The 20,851-nt window shown below is 32.6% G+C and overlaps 1 protein-coding gene across 3 annotated transcripts in view; it reads left to right on the top strand.

Annotated features, from left to right (window-relative positions):
• The window catches only part of LOC132918341 (uncharacterized), a 152,006-nt gene that overhangs the window by 54,212 nt on the left and 76,943 nt on the right, over positions 1-20,851 (top strand). For 2 of the 3 annotated variants that reach the window (XM_060979528.1, XM_060979527.1), the window contains exon 2: positions 18,487-18,640. In XM_060979528.1, the coding sequence (XP_060835511.1) occupies positions 18,487-18,640 (154 nt within the window). Of the gene's footprint in view, positions 1-5,516; positions 5,909-18,486; positions 18,641-20,851 lie in introns of those variants that run through there. The other variant, XM_060979529.1, reaches the window with a different exon arrangement.

Below are 20,851 nucleotides of genomic sequence, written 5' to 3'. Positions count from 1 at the left end.
ATATAAGTACACTAATAAATAATAATATATGTCACATAGATTACGTACACAATATAAACATTACCTACTATAGACCTATTCCTGTAGTCACATCATAGGTATGTAGAAAATACCATATGAAATAAAATATCAATACCATTTATAAATATTATTAAAAATTATTCATTAATTCATTATAATTTATATTACATCCTATCAGTATTTTTTTATTACGCTGGGGGGAGGGTAGTAGCAATGTGGCAGTTTACAAAAGTAGCAAATATTTAGTTGTGCCAATTTTTTAAAGGTAAAATAAAAAAAAAGTTTTGTAGTTTTTTAGTTTACAATAATTTTTAGGAAGACTGCTTATTGATTATGGAAATATTTTTGGAGTTGAAAATTTCGCAGCAGCAGTAGAGATATTATACGTATTATTTCTACAGTACTGGTAATAATATAATGCTACATGTACAATTATACCGCCCACTGCCAGCGATATAGCGTAAATTAAATATAGGTATCATGATTTATTGGAAGTTGGAAAGGATTGGACCGGGGCATTTCAATTTTTGTTCGTATTATTTGCTTGTATAAATTATATGTAATACGTATAGATTGTGATGGTATATATTTATGTGTTTTCGTTAACATAATCATTGAACTTGATATTTAAAGTCAACAATTTTTATTTTCACATCACCTATAATGATTAATTGTGTACACTCATATTTTGCCAATATAATGCAAATGTTTCATTAAACATTTTGTTTAGTACTAGGTAGTTATATAATTATTTTCTTAGTTTAATATAAAACTTTGATTGCAAATAATATTAATTGGTGTTACATTGCAAAAGAGCCGTATTTGTTTATATATATTATGATGCTGGTAGGAATATAGTCAAGAGCTGCATATTCGCTAACACGATACAGCATTCAATATTACCCAAGCAATCTTGTTTAAAAGTCAAAATCTTGCTGCATTCAACTCAAATTAAAGACGTCAGTAAAAATTAAAAAAATAATATTATAAGAGGATAAACATACATGGTATTTGTATTTTATTTCATATGGTATTTTATACATACGAGGTGACTGCAGTAGGTATGTAATAATGTATATTGTGTACAGGCTATGTGACTGCGGCGTATATTATTAGTGTAATATATCGTTCATTTGCACGTCGTATGCGTATATTACGCGCGCTTGTGTGTTTGTGTACCAATACGTATAATATGTGTAGCACTGTAGCGTCGTTTTAAATACACCATATATTATTACATACATTTGCGGGGTTCGGTAAAGCGTATGTTTATTCCTTAAGTATTGTATACGTATTCGCGCAAAAAAAAATGTCCGATGAATCGAAGATTTATGTGACTATTGATCGTTTATATTTTCTTCTCATTATGCCTGCCGCTACAGTATAATACGAGTATATTATTATTATACATAGGCGCGAGTCGTGCGCGTGTCATTTGCGTCATAAATCTGTTACTGAAGAGCAAATCGATTTTTCGAAAATCAAATTATGGTATCATTACGATAATAATAATACGTATTATCCATATAGTATACTATATAATTCATATAAGCGTGACCTACAGTGCAGAAACAGACAAACGGCAAGCTAACGTGAAGGTCGTAACCAGCATTTTGCACAAGTCTTGGTTAATAATGTATTTTTAATAATTATAATATTATTGTTCATACCGTTATGCAAATAGAAGAAGAATAAAAATACTAAGTATTAATTGAAAATTAAAAACCACGGGGTTCAATGAATATAGGTACCGTTAATTTGCAGAAAATTAAAACAATACAAAATAATATAGGTAACCTATATTGGAAAAATAATATTACCTATATACATATCACTCAATAAATGTCAGGAGGGGGGGGAATTTACAATAAAAAAATATCTCTACAAAGACGATGGAAGAAAAACAAACACACTGCAGTTGTTATAAATCATAATATAGTTTTGTTTAATAACTGACTAGTGACTACTTTGAAATATTAATAATAATGTAAAATATTTATGTATTTAATTAATTTGATTGAAAAGTATACTAACTTATTAAATAAATCAAAACTTTTGCATAATATACTGTATTTTTTGAATATACTTCAATGGAAGTAGACCGGCAATAACTATAAACTAATATTATTTTTATTTATCCACGATTTGCTATTTATTTTTTTGTAAGTTTTATATAGCTAATAGTTATCCACATAATGTTTGGTATATTGAAGTCATATTGATATATATATATTTATTATAAACACTACATAATATGATACATGATGTATAATCTAAATATTATTAATTATTATTACAACAAAAGACTTAAAATTTAAATGCTTAGGCTGATCCTCGTTATTCTTACATTGTTTCGTCGGAACGTTATTATTGTTGTATTAAATACAACAAATTTTGTTTTCATAATAAGCGATAATACTGTAGTGTACACAGAGACCTATTATACAATTATTATTATTCAAACTTGTTTTTTTTAACAATAAACCAAGCAAGAATACATTTATAAATGTATAATAATATAATATATACATCATACATAATATATTATATTTTTATATTATATAGTTAAATTGTATATTATTTCATATGATTTTAGATTCTTAACGCAACGATGAATGTATTGATTTTATAAACCGGATTTTTTTTATTCTTCGTCGTTTTGCACATTTCACTATAAGAGTTAGTATAAATTGCTCATATGTGACATTATAATATGCGATAGTCGTGCGTTTGATTATACACATGTGAGTTGACTGAAAACAAATGGAGTTATGCAAGTTCAAAGAGTATATAATATTATCGTTGTTATATGTGTTGCGATTACATCGTATATAAAATAGTGTACCAAGTATAGAAAACGTTTGTACAAATACCATCGTTTGAGATTTGATATTCTGACGTGTACAAAAATACTAGTTTGTTTTAATTTTAATCTCTGTAATATCATATGAAAATATTCATTCCCAGCCATACGATATTATTATTATAATTATTATTATCGTTCATACTTCATAACGTATTAACGTGGCGTAATGCATTCGTATTATCTGCAAACGATCGGACTAATTAAGAGGACCAGATAATATGTGTTATTAAATAAACCATTATGAAGTATAGGTGTCTGACCGATCTGACACACCTCGTCGATCGCACTAGTGTGCTTGGTTTTTATTAAGCAGAGTTGTTAGCAAGACTTCAATAACATTGGCCGATTCCGCAGTAAGACCTGATCGACCGTCTAAACGAAAAGGATGTGATAATATTACTACAATATTTTAATGACGATTTTGAAACCATGGAATATGTTTAATATAATATAAATATCGTATTTTTTTTATTGGATTTTGACTTACGTGCCATTTAGTCGAAGGCCGGCGGCTTACGGGAAAAAATCGAATATTTTTGCTCTCTTGTAAAATATATCATCGTGCAGTCTGCTAATTTATATAATATATTAGCATAATTATACAGCGCGCGGTTCGTTTTTTTTTGTTTTGAATTGTCGTTTGGACGTATCGTTAAAAGTGTGTGGTTTATGGGTTTGTTGACAAAATCGTTGTTTTATACTTTTTAGGATGAGGATTCTTTACAATTAAAATCTAAACATAATTTACGACTAGGTGATTAACAATAATGTTCACAACAGCTTTCTGTAAATACGCGTATACACATACTCACACACGCGTGCGTATGTATATAATATGCACAGTACTTATATAGGTACATATAAGCACTAAACAAATCACAATTTAATGCATATATTTATCGACCGTGCCGAATTCTTTACTCTTGACTCTTGAGTGTATGGAGTTCCGCCTATATACTGTACCTATATTTTATATTTATTCAAACTGTTGCATAATATGTAATCAACAATGTTCAACATAGACAACGTATCATAATACATAATAGTTACTAATAATATATTCAGGAATGTTCAGCGCTTATTTATTTATTTACTTTTTTAATCAGTTTATTACATGTAATTATTAAATTTTAAGTATCATAAATCTGACGTACGTACAAAGTGCATATCTAAAATGGATATTTAAATATTGTACTGGTATTTTTTTCGGTGAAATTATTTCTCCATAAAGAAATATTGTAATAATCACAACGAAAATAGTGAATTCGCATATAATTTGAATAATGTCATTACTAGTTTCGCCGTTTAACCGAAGATAAATTAAAAATAAACCACCCAAATAAAACAATGCTACGTGTTATTACGCCCTAGCTACTGTCTTAAAAATATAGCTGGTTTATTCCTCTCATGGTATATTATTTTAACTTGCCTTTATTTCTTGACTCGGATATAAAGACAAACACATATCTTCATAATTAATTATACTTTACATAGTTATAATAGGTAATTTTTCCAAGTGAAATAATGAATATTAATATCTAATGATAATGTGCGTACATTTGACGTAAATTTATAATAATTGCATAACGTATGTATAATGTTAATATTGATCATTTTTAATAGTTTATTTGTGACTAAAAAGAGAATATTTCTTTGATAATAATATGATTGGATTGTTGTGAAACCAATATCGTACGAATTTCTTTTAGTTACTTGTTGTTGCCGAAATTCCACGCTATGTGCATAATAATTGTTTTATAACTCGTTCAAACTAGTGTTGGATGGAAAAAAGCAATTTATTGTTAAATTTCGACCGTGAGAACGCAATAATAATAATAATGATCATTATAGTATATATAAATATATACTTTACACTGTGCAAACGATAGGGAAATTGGTAATGTTTGTGAAATACTAGCGAACAGTTGGAATATATATTTTTTTTAAATAACGGTAACTCTACAATCATTTCCGCTTTTAATATGCATTACCATCGAACATTATAAAAATAAAAATGTTTTAGTTCAATTCATCAATTTTAATATTATAGATTTATTTGTACATTTATCGATTATAGATGAAAATTGATTTATAATTATATATTAACACTGCCATCACGATAAACTTTCTTGTTTTTTTTATTAAAAATAAATAAAATTTATAAATTTTTGTGAATGATGGGTTATGAAAAAAATTTATCAGCACTAAGTACTTTTGATTTATCGACTAATCTTAAGCACCCGCAATGTATCGTTCTAATAATATAGTCTCAGTATATAAAAACGAATTGTATCGTTTTAATTTTTTTCACTCGCAAAAAGTCCGGCGTTCAGAGTAGACAACCAAACACACGCTTGTGTGACAACAAATGCGAAAAAAATTACCAACCACGCATAGATACCTAAAGAATAATAATAATATTATTATTACTATTATCGTAATACGCGAACGTAGCTATTTATTTTAGAGATTGTCGTCTATATTGACGGGGGGTGGGGTGGCAGTGACGATGAAACCAGTCAGTGGCAATGGTGGTGGTGGGCACGTCGCCGCCGCCGCAGCAGCAGCTGATGGCGCTACATAGGAAAGTTGTGTAAGAGTGTATTACACCGGCCGCCGCCGCCGATCAGAATTCAGAAGTGGTGGTCGTGCCATCCCGTTCAGTCGCGTTCGCAACTCTCTCCGGTCGTCGTCGCCGCCGCCGAACGCCGCCGTAGCCGTCGTATCCGCCGCCTGCGTTGTTTTACCCACGTGTGTTTTGTTTTTCGTATAATAATATTATAATTATTGTAATCGAGTAAAAATATTATTTTCGTCATTTGTTTTAAATAATATTGTTATAATACTGCGTCTTGTTTCGCCGCGCGTTTTAATTTTTTTTTAAGTTCGTTTTAATAGTAAAATTTTTTGAGGCGAAAAATCGTTCTAAAGGGCCTTCTACAGAAAACTTCATACTTGGAATTCGGCTATATATACCTAGCACACAGTCCAACGGATTTCATTACACTTACAATCTAATCGGTGAGTCCGTCCAGAAAATAACTATAATCGTCTTACAATCATATATATCATTATTTTTAGTTGTAGCCATGATAGGGATGAAGGGATAATGTGCCCTTCTCGATAAGGCTTTTGATTGTACGTTTAAAAAATGATGTACTTATATATTTATATGTCAGTGTTTTTGTCTTATAATCGCGCAGCTCTTTGCACTGCTTTTTGACGCGGCCTTTTCCACCTAAGAACAAAACAAATTTTTTCAACAATAGGTATTCCATTTAAAAACTTGAAATACTATACTATATACATGGGTATAATTTTAAATTATGTTTAATTAACTTCTATTTAAAAAGTTAGGGATTTAGCAATAACTTTAATGTCGCATTATTACAAGGGCTGCAAATTATTAATTACTTGCTGTGGGAACCAACATTTTTTAACGGATTTCTAATTTTTCATCATTATAAGATTATGTGATAACGGGTTTTTCTTTTTATTAAAATAACATTGTAGACGCGATTACAAAGTTTTTGAATGTAATATATATAAATCTTCACACGATGAATGGACTGTGATTTCCTGGGTTCCACATAATATAAAGATAAATAATAATAATAAAATATTTTCTAGTAATAATATTACATAAAACTAGATTAAATATTATTTAATAACTTCATACTTTTTTTTTTATATATAAAATGAAAAAAAAAATGATAGTAATGCATTAAATAAATCAATATTTGTTATCGGATTAGGTACATTTGGTGAGATTAACTGTTTAAATGTTTTCAACGTAAAATAATATTTATGATGCAATTAATACGGCACAGTGTAATTTATGGGTTAACGTTTTATACTTTTATGTTATTACTTATAGGAAACCGGTGGTTTTATTTTTTCGATTACTCGCGTATAGTGAACGTAACTGTAGTGTTTCTGTACAGTTGTTGAGTATAACTTAATCAACGCCTCAAGGCTCGTATTTTTACTTTTATTGAACATACAGTGTATATAAACCTATATATATATATATATATATAATATAAAAATAATACGACAGTCGCACTACAGTTAGTTTTATACAACAACTATGTAGTCATGCACAGCTTTCCAAAAACACAAAAACAAACAAATATATAAATAAACAGATGCGGTCTCGCCGAGTACGAAATATTTTCATTTTGAACATTTTTTCGTTAGATTTTATTATTTCCCGAACAACGCCGCGTACTTTGTGTTGAACTCAAACCCGTATCTTTACGTTGCCGGGGATTTATTATAATATTAAAGCCTAGGCACAATGATCTCCCGTAGTGCATGTCTCGGCGTGCGTTTTGTCTCTCGATCAAAACATTTCGCATACTATTAAACATTTAATTCGATTATAACAAAACAACGTTTAAAATGCAATTAAGGCGTACCTAATCGTTTTTTTACACACAATCATCAAAATATTATTTCGTGACACCCGTCCGACGATCCGAGTTCAATCGTATTCTAGGCCAAATGCACACACTTGTAGTGTACCGTTCAAATATTATGTATAGCCTATTTCGTCTGCCGAACTGCCTACGTTTATTTGTTGAAAATAAATTATAACGACAATAATTTGTCTGAATATTGTTTGTACATACCATATTGTTAATCGTATCGAATCGAAGTGTTTTTTACAAGTGGCATAAAACCACTATATTATAAGGGGCAAGTAAAACATGTTCTTGAATGCCGTAATAAATTATATGTATATAACATTTTTATGAACACTAATTATCATTATTATCGTCTTTAAAAGTTAATTAATTGTTACAATTTTTTTCAACCTGAGAATTGTACATAATACCTACATCTAAATATAATTTTACAAGGTTATTATATTATAGGTTCTTTTAAAATTAATTATTATTTCAAGATTATAAATAAATATAAATACATTAATTTATTTTAATTATTAAATTTATAAAATGCTATAGTAAATATTTTTACGACTCAAGAGATATAATCACATAATATTCGCAAACATTAAAGAGAATATTTGAATTTATTTACGAAACAATTTTGTATTAAGCCATACAATATACATGCTTAATTATTTGTATACTTGAGTTCCAATAATATCATAGTATGAATTAATTTTGACAACAGTATAGCTTTATTTAAGAAACACGATCAAGAATCAATAATTCTCAATGTAATACGTGCACAGAGCTTTTATTAATGATTAAAGTTCACAATACACTGTGGCATTTATGACACCGCCTATTTGTTTAAATGAATTATTCAATTAACTATGTAACTCGCTTCAAGGTAACCGAAAACATTGAGATGGACACATTGGTTACGGCTAGCCGATTATTGAGCTAATTTCAAGTACAACATCAAGTGATCGACATTGATTTAACTATTATTAGTATTATTACTCCCGAGATTGGTTGTGTATAGTTCAATGGTGCGTACATATACATAAAGTAATTGGCTAAACATAATTACATAGAAAATAATGGCAATGAGGTTGGTTGGATTGAAATTGTTTTTATAGTTTTTGACGTATAAAAAAAGTCACTAAATAATCGTCTATAATGTCATGCCCCCTTCACCGTATTAAAAGTGCCATCGTTTTCGATAATAATATCAGACGACGATATTCGTGTGCAGTCAGTTAAGTGACTAGACGTCCTTCGGTCTTCACATTTCGTATCCGCTCGTCGAACGTAGAGGTATATTATAGTCGATTAGTACTCATAATATTTAATAGTAATAGGTATATACCATAAATGCATTCCGATCGATTTTGTCGATCTGGGAGGCGACGTATTGGTGGAAAAAACACAATTATTATTTTGGCGTCAATGGTTACCGTGACGTGCAGTATAATATTATAATTATGTAAAGAACAGAAGTCATTCGAATCGTTTACGGACGCGTTCGTTTATAGAAAGCAGCTATACACCGCTGTATAGTCATGGAGTGTATCGCACATAAACCATATATACCTAACCTATACACGTTATAATATACGTTTTGATTTTAAAATTCTCAGACCGTCTAGCATAGTGAGGTATACACACGTCATATTAAAATATTATTCCTAACTTATAGCGGAGAGAGACTTCTAACGCAGCAGTATCATGATGGGGATTATATTACGGTAAACTTTCCGGTTCGATATTATTCCGATCACAGTCGCTTCTCGGGTCCCAAATCACGTACTTATACGTATATCTATTGCTAGGCGTACCCATATAGCATAGGTATGTTACACCGTACACATGACGTTGCTCGGCCACGATACGTGCGTCGTGAACGCGATATGTCCTCCGTTCCCACACTTGTGCACAAAACCCCGAAAACAATCGCCGCATATAATATAATATACATTTATAAACGTACATATAAAATATAATATGTCTACGTAAAGTAATATTGTATAGCGTACCGTATTGCGCACGAATACGATTAATTATTATTCAGAGCAGTGGATGATAAAACGTCGTCTGGTGCAGTGTATGGTGTATTATTATTATACGTACCTACCTATATATTATATTCTTTCCTGGCACTACGCAACATCCGATGATATATCTTCGGAAATATCGCTTATATGCAAAGTTAGTAAAGTTAAAAATACAGCTATAGCTTTGGCGGAGGTGGTGGCGTTTTTCACGATGACGGCCATATAATAAATTATATAAGTATTTAATTATTTTGCTAGTTAAAATACTATGTAGTAGGTACATGTCATAATAATATAACGATATAGATGTATGATAAAACGACTGTATAGGTTTTTATACAACCTATATTGATTGTTCACGTGCTAAAAGAAGATACAGTTTTTGACATCATTGTCACGTGTGGTCATCGTACCCCGGAACGAAGCGTAGACCGCGCGCGACGTGCGCGTATAACAATGCGGGTTTCCGTTGTCTCATTATCGGGTCTGTCGTTTTCGCCAACCCGTATGGACTCTCGTAGTGTTTAAAAAGCGATACGCGACGGAAGGAACGAAAAAAAAAACCGATAGTGTGAGCGTGTGGAAAGAAAGAGTATATCGTATTATTTTATGTACAAAATACGTATCAAGAAAAAAAGAGTAACCGATGGTCTTGTTAAGAACGCAAACAAGACAAGAATGGGGAAAAAAACCGTGTGCTAATCGAGTCAAGGTTGCCATAGGTATAAAAAACGCGGTTCACGCACGTCCCGCGAACACGACACATATGTTGTAGTTGCGGTGTGTTTGGATAAGGGAAGAGGTCGGAAAACCGAATTACACGCGTGGAATCTGTCGTGAATAATAATCAGTTATGTGTGTGTATACGCGTGTAGAGTCGGGAAATTCGTCTGATCAAACTGCGAGTCATCCAGTTCGTATAATATTATAATAACGAAATGTTTTTATTATTATCATAATTTTTTTTTCCGCGGAGCATTCAACAAAATATTAATTGTATATTTTTCCCGACGATTATTGCCCTCCATCACAAAACAAGCGCGTTCGTATTTAAACCGTATACCTATATATATTGTATAGGTACTACTGCAGGGTGATTCGTCAAGCATGTGCTCGCTTCCGTTTTGTCTTTTAATTATTATGCACATTTATTCAAATTATGATTTTACTGTTTTAAAGTACATAATATATTTTTAAATACCGTATTTTCAAGTATTTAGATTTCTTGTACTATTTAAGGAGTGTTGTTCTGTAGTGACACGTGACACGAACTTATTTTTTTCAAATGAATACTTCCCTTTTACATTGTAAATTGATACTATTCATTTCATAATGGGTATATAGGCATATTATAGTACCTACATATTATGTAAAGTATATTACCTTAAAAATTATTCTTGTTGGATTAAAATGTATAAAAAATAGAATTTTGTACCACCATCAGTCATCAGTTTACATTTATAAATATGATAGTAAAACAGTTTCAAAACTCAGAGCAAGCATGATCATTGTCTTTTATAGGCATATAGATATAGAAATGTATCGTAGCGTTCAACATATATTAATAATATTATTATTATTATTATTATTTACACACACACACACATACACAAATTATATATATTTATAATTTATATAGAATATGAGTGCGTATCGTCGAATACATATATTAATATTATAGCTTTCGACTTTCTCTTCCGCTCGAGATTTGACGAACGAGTGCTGTCGGTGAAAACTGTTGCAATGATATTTTGCCGTTCGTCGCCTCAGGTCCGCACTGCAAAATTATTTTATTTAATTTCATCGAAATCACATCATATTTGCTGTGCCACAGTGGATGTATCGTATTTGTTTTACAAACTTTACAACGTAAACCCCATCTCCATACACGGAGCTTTTCGAGATATCATTCATTAGGTTAGGTTACGAGAACGTCGTGTTGTTTGTTTTTTAATCGAACGTATATGAATATATGATACAAATATAACAATAATAATATGCAAAATTAGTATATTACTTTTACGTTCCACGTGCTTTTTTTTAGTAACCCGACTAAAACTTATTGTACTTTCTCCGTTCAATATTATTCTAGTACAATAATCGTGTAATATTTCAAATCTGTAGATTATTTTAATCATAAAATACTCTAAATATTTATATTTGTGTATACTTCACTGGGATGTTTTTACTTTAGAAATTTCTTACATGCATGGTAAATATATCTAAGCGTATTATAATGCCGGCATAGGTAGTTATCGATATTATGTAAAACAACTGTCGCGAGTCACGCCGCAAACCAGTTTTTATTTTTTTAGAAATTGTTCCCCGGATTAAACCAAACCTGGTACCTCTTATTCTATACGACCCATGTATATAATATATATATATAAATATCATGGAAGTTGATCAATCACACGTGGTCCCAATGAAATTTAGGATTATATTAGTGCCTATAAGAAGATCGTAAATTCTGGATTTATATGGTAAAACCGAAATATTTTTAACGGTGTCATTTCACAATACCTATTGACCAAAAAAATAGCTGTCATATAATATATATATGTAATGTACTATAATACATGTTTATATATGGTTTCAAACTCCGAATGGTATTGTCTTAATAATTGCGTTAATTATGATTAAAATCCTAAAGTAAAATTATTACGATTATTTTATGAAAATAAACAGTTGTTTCGAGCGCCATTATCGTCACATTTTATGGCATGGACGCTTCACCTTCGGCCAACACCCACTATACGCACCCACAATAAAATGCTTACTCGGGACCATATTAATTATATCATCTAATGGTCGGTTCACGTTTGATTGATCGTGTCACGTTTCTCTCACTGCAGCAATACTATCATTTTTTGAGACTCTTCGATTCTTTGAGAATCTTTTATAAGCAATTATAATAAATATTAATATAATCATAATTTTATTTAATAGATATTATTATTTTCAAATAAACTGAAAAAAACAGGTATTATAATTGAAACTTAACTGAATTAAAAAGTTAAAATAAAAATAAACTTGTTAATTTAGATTTATCTGTTTAAGTTGTTAATAGTCACATTTACTGTATGCAATATTATTTAAAAAAAAAAGTAATTTGTTGTTTATATCATTGTTATATTCTGTATTTACACACCTTACACGTAAGAAACGAAATGTTAGTCGTAAGGCACATGGGCAAAAGATGTAATTTCAGGAAAAAATTACTTGTACCTAAGAGGTTTATCGATTAATTTGCACGCTTGCGTATACGGAGTTGCCGCAGACTGAGGAGGGTTTTAACGACCATTTATTATATGGGTGTAATATTATAATAATATACGACGGAGCGTATGGTTACAACAGCCCACGACGACTGAGCACACTCTAAAAATATTTATTACGGCATTTTGTCATTATTCTATTCTGTCTGGGAAGTTGCAAAATCTCGTATAACACACCGGTTTCCCGACATTGACATATTATTTTGGAGCTACCCACGCGCGAGATTTCCGAATTCAAGGTTCTATAAATGTGCGGTTTTCTGCACAGCGGAGACTCAAAACATCACATAGGGCGCTAATATAAATAGTGTGATGCGTTTCCGTTTATTTAGAACCCCGACCATTTTCTATTATGGCATGTATCATAACTGCGGGTAGTCGTTTTTGGGGTCGCAGTCGAAATCAATGTCTGTAGGTATTAGTCCGTAAAGGCGTCCGAAGTCTGACACCCGCAAAGCCGTACCGGGATTATTATTTTTGTTTTTTAAAGTGATGTGTATGTTTTGGCATCTGGAGTGCGTTCACCCGGCTGCGGAAAATCGCGTAGGATCAAATATGATGAGGACGCGCGTTAATATACCATAATATAATAATACTAATCCAACGACGGACGTTAATACTGGTGGGCGACGACGACGGGTCATCCGAGTCCGATTCCGTACGAAACGCGCCTATATTATATTATAATAACGGCATATTCGGATATTATAATACATTAACTCGGCGAACACCAAACACGCTTGGCGCCAACAGAGACCTGATGTGTGGTTACACAATATACAGAAAACGCGGCACATTAATAATAATGTGCAAATCGAAATCTCTTAGGATACAATTATAAAGTTATCTCGCCGACGAAACTATCGTCGTCCAAACGGCAATATAATATTATAATATAGATGCACTCGTATATACCAGGTATTCGGTATGCGCGCTGAGCGCACCACGTTATAATATTCTTTAAAATATTATCGTCGTGACAACGATTTTTACGACTCTGAAGAATCGTCCGGCAGTGGTCGTGTTCGATTCGAAAAATATCCGACAACAATCGAACAATGCCCGGTGCAGCGCAAGATATAATAATATAATATCGTGTCTTTGTCGCCGGTTTTCCGAAAAAACGACCGCGTAAAAATGCATTATGCATTCGAGAAATGTCCGACGCCCGACCGCCGTACGATTCCACCGTCGTCCGGCCCACTTGCGGCGTATACATAATTTTATAATATACGATATACGTGTATATTATACGCGATGTGCTGTAATTCGTCCCACGCCGATCGTCGTCGTCGTCGTTGTCGTCCTACACTTGCGCGTTCTATAAATGGTAACCCTCATATTCTACTCTCCTCCTCCCATCATATCTCTCTCCACCTTTCCGCAACAGCGGAGTACGAACAAAATTTTTCCGAACCGTTAATTCGCCATTCGACAGTGGCGCACGTGTAATGTCTCGGAAATAAATATTTAAAAAATAAACGTCGCACACATTCGCGACGTATAACATGTCATATAATATAATAGACGCTTACCTGTATAACGTATATTATGTTTTTTTTCCGATTAAAATGAAAACACGTATAATATTTATAAAAGCCATTGGTCACGGACGCGCGAGTGTCGTCGTCGGTGCAGCGATTAGCAAAGCTATTATGTATTTATTCTATTATACACTTCTTTTTTTTCCTTAACGCGGCATTCAGGAACCATACATCATCTGTATCGTCGACATTATGGTAGTCGGCTAGTATACTTGACCAAGGATTTCCCGACGAATATCACTACAATAGTAATATATATATATATATATATATAATGACTCAATCTAGGAACACACTATTTACGCGTGGTGTATGATACGATATATCGTATATAGTTTCGATAGACTAGAACAATCATATTTCGGCTAGATATTGGCAGGCAAAAAGCATCGTTCGTCTATTCATTTGTTTTTTACGACCATACGGTAAAAAAATGTGCATTTGTTCGCCACCGTGTATAATATTATAAAATATATACGACGGCCACGACTAGCATGTTAATTGTAACGGAGTACCGTGCCAATCATCTTCTACATACCTATACTGCCTGACCGTCTATAGCTTATATGTATATAGGTACTCGTATAAACACGTAGTATATTATATTTTATACAGTATGCCTACATGCGTATATACGAACAACGCGATATTATTATAAAATACAATTATTGTTATATTTATGTATTTACGACAAGTTGGCGACAGATCTATGGGAAACTTTCGTTGTGAAACACGAACACGCGCGACGGGTGTGGCGGGAAAGCGAGATATATGCACTTGCAATATCATACCCACTATACCCATACATACATATACATACAATGTACATAAACATGTATAGAGGGCTTATATTATATACAAATACACACATACACGTACTTGTCAACGGAATACGTCAAAAATGAACGCACACGAGCACGTTATACATATAGACTCGCACTTATATTTATTATATGTAACGGCCATTGTTCCGATGTGAACCGCGGGGCGATTTCGTCCCGTGTCGCGACTGTCACACGTGCGTGCGTAGTACATTATATTATACAGGATGATTCACCAAATTCGAACGAGTTGTTTCAGAGTTATTAAAATGCGTATTATAAATTATGTATAGACAAGGTAGTTGTTGTTATTGTTTTTCGTTGTATATTATTATACTTATGAGCTGATTGCGTGCATCCCGTGGGAGAAATATTCTGCAGTTCTTATATACCGTACGCGGTTCATGCGATTATTATTATTGCTACAGTCGTAGTATTGTGTTTATGCATCTTGTGGCTAGATGGAAAAAGATATGGGAACGGGCCCCCTTTTTCGAATATCAGGCCGAATTCGACGCAATCTTTTCGATTGAAAAAATTATGCGTCGTTTCGAAAGTCAGTCGGCGGGGACGGTCGTGGTGGTGTTGGACGAGCCGAAATGCGAGAAGACTACGATGAATATTATACTCTTCTTCCTATAATATAATCCTATGTACACACACATATATATATATAGTCGCCGAAAAACAATATATTATACTACAATGGCTACACGTTATTACGGGACGCGTAATATATACTTGTATATATATAAAGGGCTTACAGCCAACGTGATAGTATCACTTATAATAATATGCACATTTTGACTTGAAAGAAAAAAATATTGAAAAATTAAACAAATATATATATTTATGAGTGTAAGGAGTGCGATCCTTCAAATTTGCCAAAATCATAATGCTAAAATGATAAAATGATTTTTTAATTAGGTATTTGCGCGCTGAGCTACAGTAAAAAATTAGTTACCTTGCAGGAACTACTAACTCAATAATATAATTATTAATTATTAATTGTTTTGAAAATTATAACGTCTTTGGACTTTGGAATTAATAATCAGCGAGAGGAGAGGAGGAGATTGTTATAGAATGTATTAATTTATATCATAGAGTAATATGACATAAAATGGGAACGATGATATTATAGTCATCCAAAAAGTGAAAAATTAAGTTTACTAAGCACTGGGTCATTGATATAATGCCTTGATTTTACTGTCACTAAAATAATATTTTAAATATTCAGTGACTAGTTTGAGTTATTGGAATACATCTTATTCACCCTAATATTATTATCAATTAATTCCTTGTTAATATATTTTTTTGGGTATACAAATAACGTGTAACCTATATCACTGCCTAACCTTCTGCATTGCACTACGCTATAGGTGCGTCGCTGCGAAGAGACCTTCGTGGATAGCGCAGCGATAGAACGAGAAAATAAATAACCGTCACTATATATACTGTAATACAGGAATATATAATAATAATATAATTATTTTAGCGTTCAGCAATTGGGAGTGAGGCCGCATGTTTTCTTCACACGAACCGAATTATAATCACGAACTCGGGCGCACGCGGCTGGGAAAAAATTAAGGAAAAAAATTGTGAACGAAATAATATGTTTTTATTAGCCATATTGCGTAATGCGGCCATGCAACTAAATATACTTTATATATTCGTACACTAGTTCTGTTAATTCAAATCGAATCTATGGTAGAGGAAGCTAGTGGTAGTAAAAACTATAACTATAAATTATGAAATGTATGTACATATAACTGTGTTTGTGCATTGATCACTCAGTAAATTAATTGAGCGCTTTCTGTTGCCTTACAATGCATAATGTTACTAATTTAAGGAAGGTGGCTATGACTTTAAGGCTAACCTAACCTACGCCATTTAATAATTGTGACAACCATTGGACCTACGCTACTACTACGGCGACCTTTGACCGAAACAATAGGTATTATTGTTACACCATTGTGAAATTTCATCAATTCCGCGCTACATGACCTATATTATGATCGTCCATTTGATTCCACCAGTTGGGAAAAAAAATACAAATTGTAATTTAAAATAATTGTTTTCAATTGGCATATATGATAAATCCTATTAATAATATTATATAATACACAGTTTTATTATATTAATTATACAGCTAATGTTTGTTTCTTCAAATCGATTCAAAAGATAACTGAGTGTGATTAATCAGAAGTCCTTCAAATATTATAAATCAGGGAGTAGTTTCCGTTGTGGTCTCCGTTTCGACCTCGGCCGAGCTTTCGTAGGAATATGTGATATTATTATCGTGTTTGTATAATATAATATCTTGGCGCTATATATTATATATATTATTATGGTTGTTTCATATTAGTAAATCGTCAGGTCTTTTTTTTTAGTATACGGGACGGAAATAATTGTTGGGGAAACTTTGGTGAAATATATACTTAAAACCGTAATGATACTGAGTACGCACAGACGAGTGAACGATTTCTTGTACGGTGATCAACGACTCGTAACGACAATAATTATAAACTCGCGTATATTCGTTTTCACACTTTCGCTGTCTGTTTCGGTAACACACACAACACACACACACACACATGCACGCGATTGTGCGAGCGAGTGATCCCAAGAACGTAAGATTATTGTTATTTTATTGTTGAATAAAAATCTTATATCGTCCTTTACGCGACAAAAACGTGACCTTTTCCTCGGATGTGCTCGTGCCGCATTACTATATATTACATATTATACACTCGTCGCGACACTATAATACGTCTTATACACACACGCGGCAGTGGTGAGTGCGGTCTTCGAGAATAATAATTGCCATGCCCGTGTAAATGACGCGAATACCTATATAGGTACTACTTATAGAAGCGTTCTGCAGTGTTCTCGCGTAATTATTATATATACACGATTCGACGAGGATCTATATAGATCTATATATATATATTATTATCTATAGTACATATTATAATGGGCCTTGGACTCGTTAATATCGTGTATACTTGGTCGATATATTGTTGTATACAATCGACGCGATTGTCGACCGATCGGTGTGTATAGTAATATAATAGCGAATAATATCGATCGGCTTTGTAGGTATACTTTGTGTAAAGGAAAATCAAACACACGACGTTTCTCGGAGATTATTATAATATATATCGTACGTGAGATCCGATCGAACTATACGTCTATACGCGGTTTATACTGAGATCGCTTTTACGCATGTCCCCCGCCCCCTACAAGGTGCGCATTAATTATATAATATTATATATAGATATAGACGCACATTTGTCGAAAAATAAACGCCCAAGCGATATTAGATTATTATTACGATGCCATTGTTAATCCCACACACAGCCACACGTATTTACGCAATATATACCTAACCGTTTGTCGATCGAGAAAGTACATATTATTATAATATTAGTATTGTTATTGTTGTTGTTGTTAACTTGTATATTATTTACGATCGCTAACCGGTACGATTCGTTTTGTGTTACAGTTGTCCGTCGTTAGCAGTACCCAACGACATGATATCCAGGCGCCGAATATTATCCAGGTCCAGGGACGACCTGAACTTGGACTCTGGAGTAGGATTTCCTGTTCAAGTTGAAGAAGAAGAAGACGTGTGGTACAACAAGGATAAGCTGTACAAGGTGCGTTTATCATTTATTGTTTTCGTTTAGGTTACCTGCATGTGTATATAAACGATTTTAGACAGCACAAGTAGTCGTAATCGGACGTTATAATAATAATAATAATAATATAGCAGGCAATGTATCCCCGCCGACCTTGCGACAACTGACTTCGCCACTGACGCCGCTTGGTTAGAAATATGTTTCGCTTTTTAAAATCGAATCATCTTTTTTATTATCACTATTAGGTATATTAATATTTTCACGCCGCCCTCCTTTCACTTTTTGCGCCCATCTCGGACAGATTCGACATCGTGTATAATGTAATATAAATATGATGCATGCACATCGTTTACATGTGAAACGCGAGCGACAACGCAATAGCGGGATATAATAATACTATGTATAATATAATATTTATATATATTATATATAGGTTCCACTAGATTCGTTCCGCGAGCGCCTCTCGCGTGTGGGAGGACGTGCCTACAACGACCTTGTCCGGTCGATTCCGTCGAAAACGACCGTTTTATTCAAATTTCCTGACCTGGAAACATTAAAGTTTCTCGATGGTGTTCTATAGTGCATATTTGTATATTTAGTAATGAAATTATAATGTATTGCGTATTGCGTAAATATACTAATTCTTTGTGGACGCCATTGATTCACAATTTTAAATTTATCCGTATATAATTCTTATAACGGATTCAAAACAAAGTGCACATCAGTCCTCTGGTAGGTGTCTTTTCGTTACATTCTTCGTCATTACGCTTTTATTTGTTCACAAGCTTTACATGATGAATTTTTTAATATACCTTATTTTGTTATATTAAAAATAATATTTTCAAACTTATATAATAAGGTTAGTTTATGGCATTTGAAAGACTCTTCTGCAGTGAGAGGCGATTGAAAACTTTTTTTCAAACGCACCAATTTTCGGAATAGATCAATATTGCTCCTGCATGACTTCGAGCATAGCACGATACCTTTCATGGGGAAGTCCGGGTTTTAGGGGCGTATGAGTACATTTTATACATATCCCACGCATATACCTCGTGGTGTTTTCCGCGTACACGTCATACCGACCAGGCAATACGTCAACTGTAATCAACAGTTTCGTTTTGAAACGCCCATTAACAAGTCACAACCCGCGAGCACCTGCCATTGTAGTTCTCTCAATGTCCTTGTGGGGCGACAACGAATGTATTCGACCAAGATTTCAAAATAAAATAGGAACTCATTTTTCAAACCGACCGTCGTGGAACGATGAGGTCGCCACACCCGCATATTATTTTGCTGTCTCCGTCTTACGAATAAACAACATAGCAAATATGAGTTTAGAAAAATCAATTTTGTGTTGTTAACTTTAATATTAGAATAATTTAGCTTATTATCAAACATAAAGTTAAGGGCATTATCTAAATTTTTTATTAGTATTTTAATATTAAAGTAAGTAGTATAAGATATAATAAAAAATATTTCTATTTTAAAACGTTAACAAAGCTTTGAAATTTAAAAATTATTAATAAAATTATGTTATGTTACACCAATTCACTCTAATATTAAAGATAACAGAAAACTAATTTTGGTGAACTCAAATTTGCTACCTTCAACCTTGTATGCATTTGTTAGATGGATACAGCCCAAGTGCGGATGAGGTATTCCCTGAATATAATAATAAAAATTTTGATCTCTACTTCTCGTCTTCGGATACATTTTAACCTAACTGAACCTATATTAAATTGCGTGTTTATTTCATTAATGTATTGTAATAATATATCATATCATTTCACAATAATAATTTGTTTTTCCCATATACATTCCACTATTCTTTATTATACAGCAGTTATTTATACGGTGTTAACGAGCGTCCTGGAGTTTTATTACAACTTTCGAGTTCAACGGTCATCTCCATCATTGAATTATTCTCGTGACACTTAAAAAAATATCAACATTCTTCATATAATTAAATAATTATAACTGCGCGCGTTCACTCTTTATTTCGTTGCTGATAAACAACAAATACAACCCGTCGGATTTCTCTTATATTATTATTATTATAATATATACGAACGAACGCGTTCGTTAGGTTTTCAATCGAAACGACGTCGTTGTCCCGAATAATTACGTTTTCATAACATCACAAAGTTCCTATACGTATACGTGCATGCTGCCAACTAGTGGGTAATAAACTCACGTAGACTGCTGCTGGAGATGAGTTCTTAAGACTGT

The sequence above is a fragment of the Rhopalosiphum padi genome, chromosome 1 (genome assembly GCF_020882245.1).
Source record: "Rhopalosiphum padi isolate XX-2018 chromosome 1, ASM2088224v1, whole genome shotgun sequence".
Lineage (NCBI taxonomy): Eukaryota > Metazoa > Arthropoda > Insecta > Hemiptera > Aphididae > Rhopalosiphum > Rhopalosiphum padi.
This window is presented reverse-complemented; position numbering and strand designations above follow the sequence as displayed.